Below are 12,495 nucleotides of genomic sequence, written 5' to 3'. Positions count from 1 at the left end.
ACTATCCACATCATTATTAACAAATATATACAAAATGAAATAATTAAAAATCACACAATATACGGAATTAAATTTACGACACAAAAACGAGAAAATTCACTAATATTAATAAAATATAAAAAGTACATTAATTAAAAAAAACTAATGGCGGTCAATCCTCCGTGCCCATAACTCTTCAATTAAATCCTTTTGGAGTCGAATATGAGCCGCCGTTTGGCGCATGTCGGCGTGTGCTTGTAAGAGCCGGCTTCATCGTGAGGTACCCCACTCCGTACGTTGGGGGCGGCCACGCCGTGGCTTGGACCGGCTTCATTATCGTCGTTGACCCAATTGGTCAGTTCGCCACCTTCATCTTCGACAATCATGTTGTGCATGATAATACATGCGTACATGATATCAGCAATGCATTGGACATCCCACAAACGCGTTGGACCCTTAATTGCCGCCCATCGAGACTGGAGCACACCAAATGCGCGCTCCACGTCCTTGCGCGCCGACTCCTGTCGTGCCGCAAAGTAGGCCTTCTTCGCATCTCCTGGGCATCGGATCGTCTCACAAAGACGGGCCACCTATGGTATATCCCATCCGCCAAGTAGTAGCCCATATCATGTTGGTTGCCGTTGGCGACAAAACTGATGGCCGGACCGACGCCCTGACACTGCTCATTGAAAAGTGGCGACGAGTTGAGGACGTTGAGGTCGTTGTTCGAACCAGCTATCCCAAAATACGCGTGCCAAATCCAAAGCCGGTAATCAGCTACGGCCTCCAGGATCATCGTGGGATTCTTTCCCTTGTAGCCGGACGTGTAGAACCCCTTCCAGGCTGCGGGACAGTTCTTCCAGTCCCAATGCATACAATCTATGCTGCCTAACATACCCGGGAACCCATGCTGACTCCCGTGCATCCGCAACAGATCTTGGCAGTCTTTGGGGGTAGGCTTTCGCAGATACTGATCACCGAATACTTCTATCACTCCCAAACAGAAAATTCTTCAGACATTGCAAGGCAGTCGTCTCACCGATGTGGAGATACTCGTCCCACATGTCTGCCGCGCCTCCGTAGGCCAACTGCCGGATTGCCGCAGTGCACTTTTGAATAGGTGTGTGGCCGGGTCTGCCAGACGCATCGTGTCTGAAGCGGAAATACAGATATCGAGACTCCAAAGCGTTGACAATACGCATAAACAGGTTCCTGGTCATCCTAAAACGACGCCTGAAAAGGTTGGCGTTGAACCGAGGCTCCTGTGCGAAGTAGTCTTCGTATAGGCGCTGATGTGCAGCTACGTGATCCCGATCAATCACACTGCGGCGGTGGACCACTGGGGGAGGTCGAGGTATCGCCGGCTGCAAGGCCCTTTCCATCCATTGGTTTATCGCGTTGGTCGTATAGGCGTCCAACGCCTCGGCCATTCGACGTTCGTACTCCTCAGCATCCCCTCCGCTACCACCACTACTACCACCAGCATTACTCATTTTGCGTTGTTGATCTTGAACAGAAATTAAGATAGAGAGAGTACTCGTTAAAACAAGTCGTGCGAATGAAAATGACGAACAAAGCGCGTATATATAGTGTTTCGAAAAAAAAATTATTTTTTCGCGCTAGGCGGTGCGCTGGGCGATCCGGGCGCTGCAATAGCGCCGAACGGACCGCCCAGCGCCACATAACCGCCCAGCGCTGCGCGGTTTCTCTCTCCACTCAGCCGCTGGGCGGCTGCAATAGACCGCCCAGCGAACCGCCCAGCGCCGGCGCTCGGCTGGGCGGTCGCTGGGCGCCTATTGTGGATGGTCTAAATAAATGAGAAAGGGGGAGGGTAATTAAATTGTCCAAATATAGTAAGTAGAACCGGGACTCCTATTACCGGATGGACAAAAACGAAAAAACGGGACTTCTATTGCTGGACGGAGGGAGTATAATACTATCATCATCGCATAAAACAAGGGGTGAGCAAAATTAACGAAAACCAAATATCCAATCCGAACCAGACCGAAAAATCAATAAAAAAACAAACCGAAATCTTCAAAAATTCCGTTGCAAAATTTCAATCATTTTTTTTATTTTTCTTATTTAATTAATTATTTATTAAAAAAATTCAAAAATTTATACTACTCCGTATTTTTCCGTATGGGTTTTGGTTTAGTGGGGCAGCGCGCCGCGTCCACTCAGAGAGTCACGATTCCCAAATCCGAAACCCTAGAAACTGAGAAAACCAAATTCCGTGTCCACTCAGAGACTCACGATTCCCTCTCCCTCGACTCGTTTCTTGCTTCCGATTCCGATCCTTCCCACTTTCAATTTTTTTTCTGAATTCAACATTTCCTCATCAATTACTCATAATCTTCATTCATTCAGGTATGCGCAATTCAAGTTAGAATCCAATAAATTGCCTATTTTCAGCTTTTAACATTTGTTTTGATCATAATGCTATTTGGCGGTGATGAAATTAAGTTTCTAGTTACCTTCAACTGACTTGTGATTTCCTGAAATGTTGCTCGTAGCTCTTTTGGCTCTTTTTCTTCCCCCAGTAGCTGAATTTGGTGGTGGATCGATTTATTTTGTTGTTTTGCTTTCGATTATGTGACTGTATAAATTATATAACCTGTGTTGATACTTGGTGGTGTAGAAAAGTTGGTTACTGAGTGTATAAGCATTGAATGCTAAAAGATCCCTCTTTTAGTCTCGATTTTGGTTTCTTGTCTGCTAATGCTGAATGCTATCTCGCTTACTCAGATTGATCGTTGCATGTTTGGCGTGTTACAAACATGGAAGTGGTTTGGTTGTTATAGGCTTGTTAGAAGGGAGGGGATTTCGTAGACCAATGGTGTGAAGATGGCGTTGCATCGCTCTTCCGGATACATGGACCCGGGTTGGGATCATGGTGTTGCTCAAGATGACAAAAAGAAGAAGGTTAGATGCAATTACTGTGGCAAAGTTGTTAGCGGCGGAATCTACAGACTGAAGCAACACCTTGCCCGGCTTTCTGGTGAAGTGACTTATTGTGATAAGGCTCCGGATGAGGTGCGTCTCAAAATGAGGGAAAATTTGGAGGGGCGTCGTGTTAGTAAGAAATCAAGGCACGGTGAGTACGAGGAGCAATCCTATTTGAACTTCAGTGCTGCTGATGATTTGGAGGAAGAAGAGCACTTTGGGTATAGGAAAAAAGGTAAGCAATTGTTGATTGACAAGGATTTAGCGGTGAATATGACTTCACTTCGTTCGTTAGGATATGTTGATCCAGGTTGGGAGCATGGTGTGCCTCAGGATGAGAGGAAGAAGAAGGTGAAATGTAATTACTGTGAGAAGATTGTGAGTGGAGGTATCAACCGGTTTAAGCAGCATCTAGCTAGGATACCCGGTGAAGTTGCTCCTTGTAAGAATGCACCAGAGGAAGTTTATCTCAAAATAAAAGAAAATATGAGATGGCACCGTACCAGTAGAAGGCACAGGCGACCTGACACTAAGGAAATATCTACATTTTACATGGACTCAGAAAATGAGGAGGAAGAGCAGGAAGATGAAGCTGTTTACCCAATGGGTAATGATAGGCTTATACATGGTGATAGAAGATTCGATAGAGATTTCAAGAGGACTTCCAAAGGGTTGTCTGTCTGTAATGGATCTGATCTTATACCGAAAAGGCCAAGGTATGATGCTAATGTCCTGAAGACACCAAAAACTCAACCGGCAGTAGGTGGAAAGCTAGTGAAAATGGGTCCCTCCAAGAGTTCCCGGAGAGAAGTCATTTCTGCAATATGCAAGTTTTTCTACCATGCTGGTGTGCCTTCTCAAGCAGCCAACTCCTCTTATTTTCATAAAATGCTAGAGCTGGTAGGTCAGTACGGCTCAGATTTGATAGGACCATCTAGCAATATGTTATCAGGGCGGTTTCTACAAGATGAAATACTGACAGTCAAAAACTACCTCGAGGAGTATAAGTCTTCTTGGGCAGTGACAGGGTGTTCCATTTTAGCAGATAGTTGGAGAAACTCTCAAGGCAGGACACTGATCAACATTTTGGTATCCTGCCCTCGTGGAGTATATTTTGTTTGTTCAGTTGATGCGACAGGTCTAGTTGATGATGAAACCTATTTGTACAAATTGCTTGACAAAGTGGTAGAAGACATGGGGGAGGAAAATGTGGTGCAGGTAACCAACGTTCTATTGTTTTGCATGGTTGTAAATCATAGTAACGTTTTCTTGTATACCAACTGACTGATACCATCTTTGAATGTAGGTAATCACTCCAAGTACACCCAGTTATCAAGCTGCTGGGAAGATGATTGAAGAGACGAGGAGAAATTTATTTTGGACACCTTGTGCCACATATTGTATTGATCAAATGCTCGAAGATTTTAAGAAACTAAACCGTGTTCGGGACTGTATAGAGAAAGGGCAAAAAATTACAAAATTCATTTACAATAGGATCTGGTTGTCAAATTTGATGAAAAGAGAATTTACTGGAGGTGAGGAACTTCTGAGTCTGTCTGCCACTCAATCTGCTTCTAGTTTCAGTACATTGCAAAGTCTTCTTGACCACAGGGTTGATCTAAGAAAAATGTTTCAGTCAAACAAATGGCTTTCATCTAGATATTCTAAATCAGATGAAGGTAAAGAGGTGAAGAATATTGTGATGGATTCCTCATTTTGGAGGAAGGTACAGTATGTCAAAAGATCAGTGGACCCCATACTTGAAGTCCTTCAAAAGATCGATAGTGATGAGAGCCTCTCGATGCCATTCATCTACAATGATATGAACAGAGCGAAGCTTGCTATAAAAATCAATCACGGTGATGATGCACGTAAATATGAATCCTTTTGGAGTGTTATTGACAATCACTGGGATTCGTTGTTTCACCATCCTCTCTATCTGGCTGCTTACTTCCTGAATCCTTCATACCGATATCGGCCAGACTTTGTCCTGGTAGGAGACTGTTGTACTTTCTGGAAAAGTTTGTCCAAGCAATCAAAGTTAATTTTGCTCTTTAAGATTCTAGGTTTTGCTAGTGTTATAATATCAGTGTGCATCTTTTAGCATCCCGATGTTGTACGTGGTCTGAATGCTTGCATTGTGAAATTGGAACCAGACAGTGCTAAAAGAATTTCAGCATCTATGCAGGTTAAGGTTTTCTTGTTATATCTGTTATACCCTTTTCCAAATCAAGCAATTTCCAATTGTGTATTTGCATATTTTCCCCAAACAGTTGTAATGTTGAATTTCAGATTTCTGACTTTGGCTCTGCAAAAGCTGATTTTGGAACTGACCTGGCAATTAGTACCAGATCAGAGCTTGATCCAGGTTATACCATCAACATACTCAAACCAAACTACTCCTACAATCTGTAATTTACACTGAGAGCAATCTCCTTTTCTCTATAGCTGCCTGGTGGCAACAACATGGGATTAATTGTTTAGAGTTGCAACGAATTGCTGTACGCATACTGAGTCAAAGTTGCTCATCTTTCGGGTGTGAGCATAACTGGAGTGTACATGATCAGATGCACAGACATAGACAAAACCGGCTATCACAGAAGAGATTGAATGAAGCAATCTATGTTCACTATAATTTGAGACTAAGGGAACGCCAGATGAGGAAAAGGTCCAGTAAGTCAACGTCCCTAGACAGTGTTCTGCAAGAAGATCTACTGTATGACTGGATCGTGGAGACAGAGAAACAAGCATTGCAAGAAGACGAGGTACTACTTGAGCACGAACTAAAGACTTATTTAATGGATTTCTTATTAGTTGTCTATAGTGCCTATGAGTGTGAATTGGGTAAGAAATTCAAAATGCATATTTGAATTCAGCATAGTGTCAGCTTGTTCTAGTTTTTAAATAATGCCTCATCCTTTCTTTATTTCCTTTTTTCTTATGCAAGGAATTAAGAAATAGTCCACTTTATGATTCCTTCTTCATGTTGGTGCTTGTCAGTGGAGTTGTCAACATTCTTACTCTAAGTTCTGTAACTACACTTTGCAGGAAATCCTGTATAGTGAAATGGAACATGGTGATGGATACGAAAATGAGGTGCACGACTTCGATGATGGACATGGGGATTCCAGAAAAGGATCAATGGAGATGGTGCTAGCTGATGTGGCAGAGCCACTGGATGCCGATGACAGCGCTCAGAATGATGCAGCTTCAGGCGATGATCAAGATCTCGACTTCATTGAAGAAGATATGACTGACTAGTCGCGACGGATATGGGTACTATACGATCTAATTGGGTGTAAACTTTACTAGGGTTATTCATGTCTTTTGTTGTATACACTGTAATTGTTGCCCCAACGTACATAACACATTGTGTTTGCCCAGTTTTGTAAATTCATAAAAGTAACCTTGGTGCCTATGTCTTGCAACGGTTATGTTTTGAATTGAAAATGCATTGGCTTTTGAATTGTAAAGGTATCAACAAGTTTTGAAATACATGTCTTTTTAACCAGGGAAAACATGCAACTCCTTTCTTACTGTATTAATTAATACTTCCTCATTCCATGGTAGTTAAGTCGTATTCCTTTTTTAGACCGTCCCAAAATAATTGAGTTGCTTACTTTTCTTGTCAAAAACTTTATTCACTTTCATATACTACTTTACAATTTTTTTCTTCTCTCAATTAATTTTTTTTTCTTTCCTATATGATTCTCTCTCCACTTAACTTCTAAATATTCATTTCTTAATCTTCGTGCTAAAAATAAAATACCCCAACTAAGATGAGGTGAGACGAGGGAGTACTATTATTCATTTGCGTGATTAGTTGGTGATATTTCATCTAATACACTATCTCCATCTCACTCTAACTGTAGCATTTTAAATTTGACACGAGATTTTGTATAGTGTTGTTTTGTGAGTAGAGTGGAGAAAATGAAGTAAGAGAGAGAAAAGGTACAGAGAGTAATGTTTTTATATTTAGAAATTTGTCATTTAGAGTGAGACATCTAAGAAGAAAAATGTGTCACTTAGAATAGAGAGGAAGTAGTATACATCTAGTTACATATTCAGATAAATGCATACAGAGGATACACCCAAAGATTGGGCATGAATCATCTTTTGTTGGAAGCGCACACATGCGTTATATTGCATAAAAAATAACAACAAAGACAACATACAAGAGAATCTACAGTTGGAAGAATAGTGCACTTGTGCCTCTACACATCATTCTCAATAATGGTTTAAAGCTCAAGGAAGAGGTTCTTGAGAGTCTCCCAACCGTGACAGATGGAGGTAAGCATCGGTCCCTGTAAAGCCCGGGCATACAATTTCAGATCGAATCAATACAACTTGACACTGGGATGCATAAGTGGATAAAGCGTACCGTATCCTTCCATAGAGATAATTTGCAGATCCCCTCCAAAGTACCTGGCGTACAACCGGCTTATAGGAAGACCATAACCATAACCTGCCATAGTTGTCGCTGTTTCAGGGTCAACGTCTGACTGATCATCGAGGGGATTCTTTGCAGTGCTGTAAAGATAGGTGAATATCTTTGAAAGACCGCTTCTGGCTATTCCACCTCCTTCGTCCGATACCTACAGGCATAAGATAATCAAACAAAATAAAAGCATACTGAATGGTATGTACATCTCAATCCCATAACGAGAAGGTGTCGAGACTGAGCCTGCCTTAATCGTTACATCTTCCAATCCATCAGCAACTATTATCCTCACAGGAGGCGCAACCTCGTCTGAGTCCATATATTGTTCTTGAACAGCACGCAGTGAATTCTTTACCAACTCAAACACCATTAGATGCAAGTGAGTGGGAACATAACTGCCATAGGAACAGATGATGAAATAGTAATTTGCAACATGACGCGGTGTTAAATATATTGAAAGTGGAAAAGTAAAATACTCACGGAAACGTGAACTTAGGGTCTCCATAGATGTTAATATCTGGGGCACTGCCATATTCTCGCAAGCAAATGGAACGGGCATCCTCACTAGCATTTCTTGCAACCTCAACTGGGGACATTTTAGTATGTATATACCCAACACAATCGGGAGGAGGATCCGGATCATGCAAGGCGACATGCTGCCCTGAGTTACCCGTAATTGTTTTTAATGGAATAACAAAATGGTTAAGCTTAGTTTTCTTCCAACGTCAAAGATCAGTATCACACCAACCAAAAATAAAGAAATCCAACAAAGGAAGTTGTGCTAACCAATAAGCATGCGGATCCCGATTCTAGACATATAAAACCGATCCAGAAACTGATGAATTTCATCCAGATCTTCGTAAACAATTTTTGGATTCAGATCTTTTTTCAACTGTTGCACTCCCAAAGCCATCATAGGAACCACATTGTTGTGTCTGACTTTAACCATCTTAATCATTTGCGTGAAACCCAACTCATCGTTGTTATCTTTGATTTCCGGAAAGGATCTAATATCACGGAAAGACTCCAAATACCAATCTCTTACCTAGAATAGGAAGAATTCCAGTTAAAATAAACACAATCACAAAATTAGAGAGTTTCTAAACTTCAAATATATCATGAATAATTCTCATAACAAAACAACTCAAACACAGGCTCGGATTTTCTGAATGCCTCAATGAACTGCTGATAAAAATGCAACCAATTACATTCTATGGATTATAGTCAAGTTCCATTGATGTTAATATCACTAGTATAAGCATTCATCACCGCACGAGATCAAAACTTCCAAACAGTAGTGATGAAGAAATCATGAGACTCTATTTGTTCTAGCAAAAAGTTACATATATTAGCAATGGAGAGAATCTCACTGACACCTTCAGATTTTCGTCTAAGTTTTTCACTAATATTAATAGCAATTAAAAAAAGAAAGCTAGTACTCTTTTTGTTTTTAATTAGAAAAAAAAAACAATTTTTAGTCAAAGCCACTGTAGATTTGGGGCTGAATAAGTAATCCCATCCTTCCCTCAATTCATCAATTACAAAACAGGAAACTCCAATCAACCTCACTATTACTTCGGATTCAAACTTACCAAATCAAATTGACCAAATCGACCACAATTATTATTATATAAAAATCAAATTCCGATGAAAAAAATTGGAAATTAGGGAAAAAGTACCTTCAAAACGGCGGGTTTAAGGGAGAGGCCGTAGGGGAGAGATTCGAGCTCGACGGCGCGGCGGGCGACGCGAATTGGGAGCTCCTTGTGGAGGAATTGAGCAGAGATGAGGAGATTGCGGGGAGTGGGGCGGGAGCCGAATTCGGTCATGTAACGGAGGCTGACGCCTGTTTGTTTCATGGCAGCCCATCTCCGAACCTCATCGATTAGATCCTTCGACGCTTTCTTGATCGTCGCCGCCATCAAACTCACTCACTCACTCACTCACTCACTCACTCCCTCACTCCCTCACTCCTCTTTCTTCTTCTTCTTCTTCTTCTTCAGTTTTATCGTCCACTTTTTTTCATTTAATTCTGTGAAATATAATAACCGCTTTCTCATTCCGTTTTTGTCTTTTTCGCAAACTTGAACTTGCATTTGCATTGATGCTTGTTTCGGGAAATGGGGCATTGTATTAGTTGTAGATTAACATAATCATCTTTGAAATTCTACTCAAATCTAGTGTTGATATATGTCAAGTCAATTCTTTGTTTTTATTTGGTGCATATGAAATCATGTTAAACAAATTATCATTTAATTATTCATTTGTAGTAAATTATGGTTCCATTCATCATTCACCGTGTCCCATTAAATATAAACTGTTTTCCTTTTTAAATTATTCTATTAAAAATAAAACATTTTTTAAAATAAAAACAACTCTATTTAAGGTTTTTATTTTTTTTCATCTCTCTTACTTTACTCTCTCTTTATTAATATACAAAACAACACTATATAAAATCATATACTGATTTCCAAATATTACATATTTAATGAGATAGGGGGACTACTCGATAATTGAATTGGAAACAAGAACAAGATTCAAGAACACATAAAAAAATTCTCTCGGGATACTTAAAATCAGTTAAATGCGAGAAGTGATAAATAAAATAAAAAACAAACTATATAAAAAATGCAATTTTAAATATTACATATTTAATGAGACAGAGTGACTCCTCGATAATTGAATTGGAAACAAGAACAAGATTCAAGAACACAAAAAATTTCTCTTGGCATACTTAAAATCAGTTAAATGCGAGAAGTGATAAATAAAATAAAAAACAAACTATATAAAAAAAATGCAATTTCTTTTTATGACATGACCCACATTCTAGATGCTCTCGACTTTAAATTTCCACAAAATAAACTACCAGAACCACTTTCTCTAAATTGTAGGATACATATCCATATGACCATATGATATTTATCTACTAAAAATCATCTATCAATTATGTCTGTCAAATGTTGCGTATTTTTTTTATGAAGAGTTCGTAAACTCTGCACCAATCCAGCCGTAAATAAATGTAGTGAAAAATAAAAAGTTGTTTGGGTGTCCATAATAGGATGGACATGTTCAAGCCCAAACCACAAAAACTTGGCTAAGGCCAAGAAAACTTGTCCCCATCAACTCTTCCCCGTCTCCACATGTCCGGACATCGGGGTCTCCGGTATCCCCATCAACTGCTCCAATGTGAATCTATCAGATTTAGACAGATGAGATTGGGTGGATTGGAATTGCTGAGAAGGGGTGTTAGGACTTAGATAGTTGATCGCGTCCATGTTGGGCCGGTAGTCACCGAACCCCGATTGGGGACGACCCATGTTCCTCTGCTGATGAGAGGAGGACTGGCCCCGATATTGGGGTGTCTGTTGCCATGGCGGCGGCGATTGCGGACTCCACATCTGGGATGGAGGGGGTGGGACTCGATCTCCAGGGTTGGGATGGTGGAAATTTTGTCGTATCCCGAGTCTTCATAGCCGGGGGAATCATCATCTCTACCTTGCATTTTGATACTATAAAAAATGTAGAGAGTGAAAATTAGGGTGTAAAATGTGTGTGATGTGAAAATGTGTGGAATGAGGTATTTATAGAAAATTTTCGAAAATATTTAAAAAAAATCAAACTTGGGCGGGCGCCACGGCTCTCGGTCGCTGCAATAGGGCCCCACGCCCAAGAGCCTCGACCAGGCCAACTCCGCGGCGCCCATGGCCCCCTCCCCCCTGTCGCGGCTCTCCTTGTCCCTAGCTATAGGGAGCCGCGGCTCCCTATCGTGGTTACTCTTAGAGACCACTTCGCATTTTACCACATTTAAGTTGTACTGTATTCCTTTTATCCTAGGCTATGTAAGACAATAATTTTTTCGGTATGTCCCAATTTAAGTGAAACGTTTTCTTTTTTGATAATAACTAACTCACTCTTCTCTCTTACTTTATTCGTTGTTTTTCTTTTTCTTACTTTATACTCCCTCTGTCCCAATGAAGATGACCCTTTCCTTTTGTGGCACGGAATTTTATGCAGTTTTATTTTGTGCGTTAGGTGGAGAGAAATAAAATAAAGATAAAAATATTCTCATTTTTAGTACTGAGTCATCTTGAATAGGACAAACTAAAAAGGAAAGTGAGTCATCTTCAGTGGGACGTAGGGAATATGTCTCTAACATTATTATCTGTCTCTTACTTAATTTTCTCTTACTTTATTATTAATAATTTAATTCACTAAACACCATTACCTAAAATTTTGTGCCAAAATAAAAACGTCTAGCCTAGGAAGAAGAGGACTACTATTTCTTTCATCCTTCCATTAGAGCATCCGCAATGGGGAAGACGATAGGTTGCCCGATGCCTCGGGCGAGCCATCGTCCGCCTACTGTGGGTGCGCGGACGATGCCCGATGCATCATCCGCACCCTATAGATAGTTCGCGGATGATAGGGCATCGTCCGCACCATCGTCCACCCACTGTGGGCGACGCGGACGTTGCAACGTTTTTTTTAATTCTGAAAAATTTATTTATATATTACCCTCTACCCCACCTTCATTTGTAACCTTTCCATTCACTTTTCCACACTCAAATTACACTATAAAATGGAGTCCGGTGAATACCCAATTCCGAAAAATTTATTTATATAAAATGCCCGATCCCGACCCCGACCCCGACGGCACTTGCCTACGCGGAGTTGGTGAAGGGGTTGGCAGCGGAAGAGTGCGATATTTACCGATCATATAAACTTGATCTATTTAGCTGATTATTTAGACAAATTCTATTCGCGTAATTATCACATGTATCATGCTCATAACTTGAATTAAAAATATGCTTTAGCACATAAAATCCCTAAAGCATGCTTACTACGGAATTAGCCAATTTACCTCGTAGATTCAATCAAGAATCGATGATGGCTTGCTCCGTTTCCACGTGAAGATCTTCAATACAATACCTCGGATCTTCTGACTGGTTTCCCAGACTATACGCCGATATTTGTGTGGGAAAATCTCACCAACGTACTAGGACTCGAATAATGGAAGACAGAAACTGCTCACGGAGAGAGCACAAATTTCGAGCTCTCTCTTTCCAGAGGGGGACGAAAATTTTGTATATTAAAAAGTGTATCTTCTTGTCTCATTTATTCTCCTATTT

General features: G+C 40.6%; 2 protein-coding genes across 4 annotated transcripts; one reads left to right on the top strand and one right to left on the bottom strand.

The window, feature by feature from the left end:
• The first annotated feature begins 2,147 nt into the window (after positions 1 to 2,147).
• On the top strand, positions 2,148 to 6,398 carry LOC121792059. Of its 3 annotated transcripts, none has more exons than XM_042189848.1 (8): positions 2,148 to 2,349; positions 2,728 to 3,160; positions 3,236 to 4,143; positions 4,232 to 4,918; positions 5,030 to 5,113; positions 5,218 to 5,293; positions 5,374 to 5,690; positions 5,974 to 6,398. In XM_042189848.1, exons 2-8 carry the CDS (start codon positions 2,827 to 2,829, stop codon positions 6,184 to 6,186), a joined length of 2,619 nt encoding a protein of 872 aa, XP_042045782.1. In that variant the 5' UTR covers positions 2,148 to 2,349; positions 2,728 to 2,826; the 3' UTR covers positions 6,187 to 6,398. The 3 variants fall into 3 exon arrangements, with proteins under 3 accessions (XP_042045782.1, XP_042045781.1, XP_042045780.1); XM_042189847.1 differs by having other exon boundaries at positions 3,221 to 4,143; XM_042189846.1 differs by having other exon boundaries at positions 2,728 to 4,143.
• Positions 6,399 to 6,930: 532 nt separating this feature from the next.
• On the bottom strand, positions 6,931 to 9,452 carry LOC121763336 (pyruvate dehydrogenase (acetyl-transferring) kinase, mitochondrial-like). The gene is made up of 6 exons (XM_042159339.1): positions 9,046 to 9,452; positions 8,153 to 8,411; positions 7,847 to 8,027; positions 7,614 to 7,761; positions 7,307 to 7,520; positions 6,931 to 7,229 (listed from the first exon to the last, which is right to left on the bottom strand). Exons 1-6 carry the CDS (start codon positions 9,286 to 9,288, stop codon positions 7,171 to 7,173), a joined length of 1,104 nt encoding a protein of 367 aa, XP_042015273.1. The 5' UTR covers positions 9,289 to 9,452; the 3' UTR covers positions 6,931 to 7,170.
• Between the last annotated feature and the right edge of the window lie 3,043 nt (positions 9,453 to 12,495).

The sequence above is a fragment of the Salvia splendens genome, chromosome 2 (genome assembly GCF_004379255.2).
Source record: "Salvia splendens isolate huo1 chromosome 2, SspV2, whole genome shotgun sequence".
In the NCBI taxonomy this organism is placed as follows: domain Eukaryota; kingdom Viridiplantae; phylum Streptophyta; class Magnoliopsida; order Lamiales; family Lamiaceae; genus Salvia; species Salvia splendens.
The sequence above is the reverse complement of the archived record's forward strand: the minus strand, read 5'-3'. Positions and strand labels throughout refer to the sequence as shown.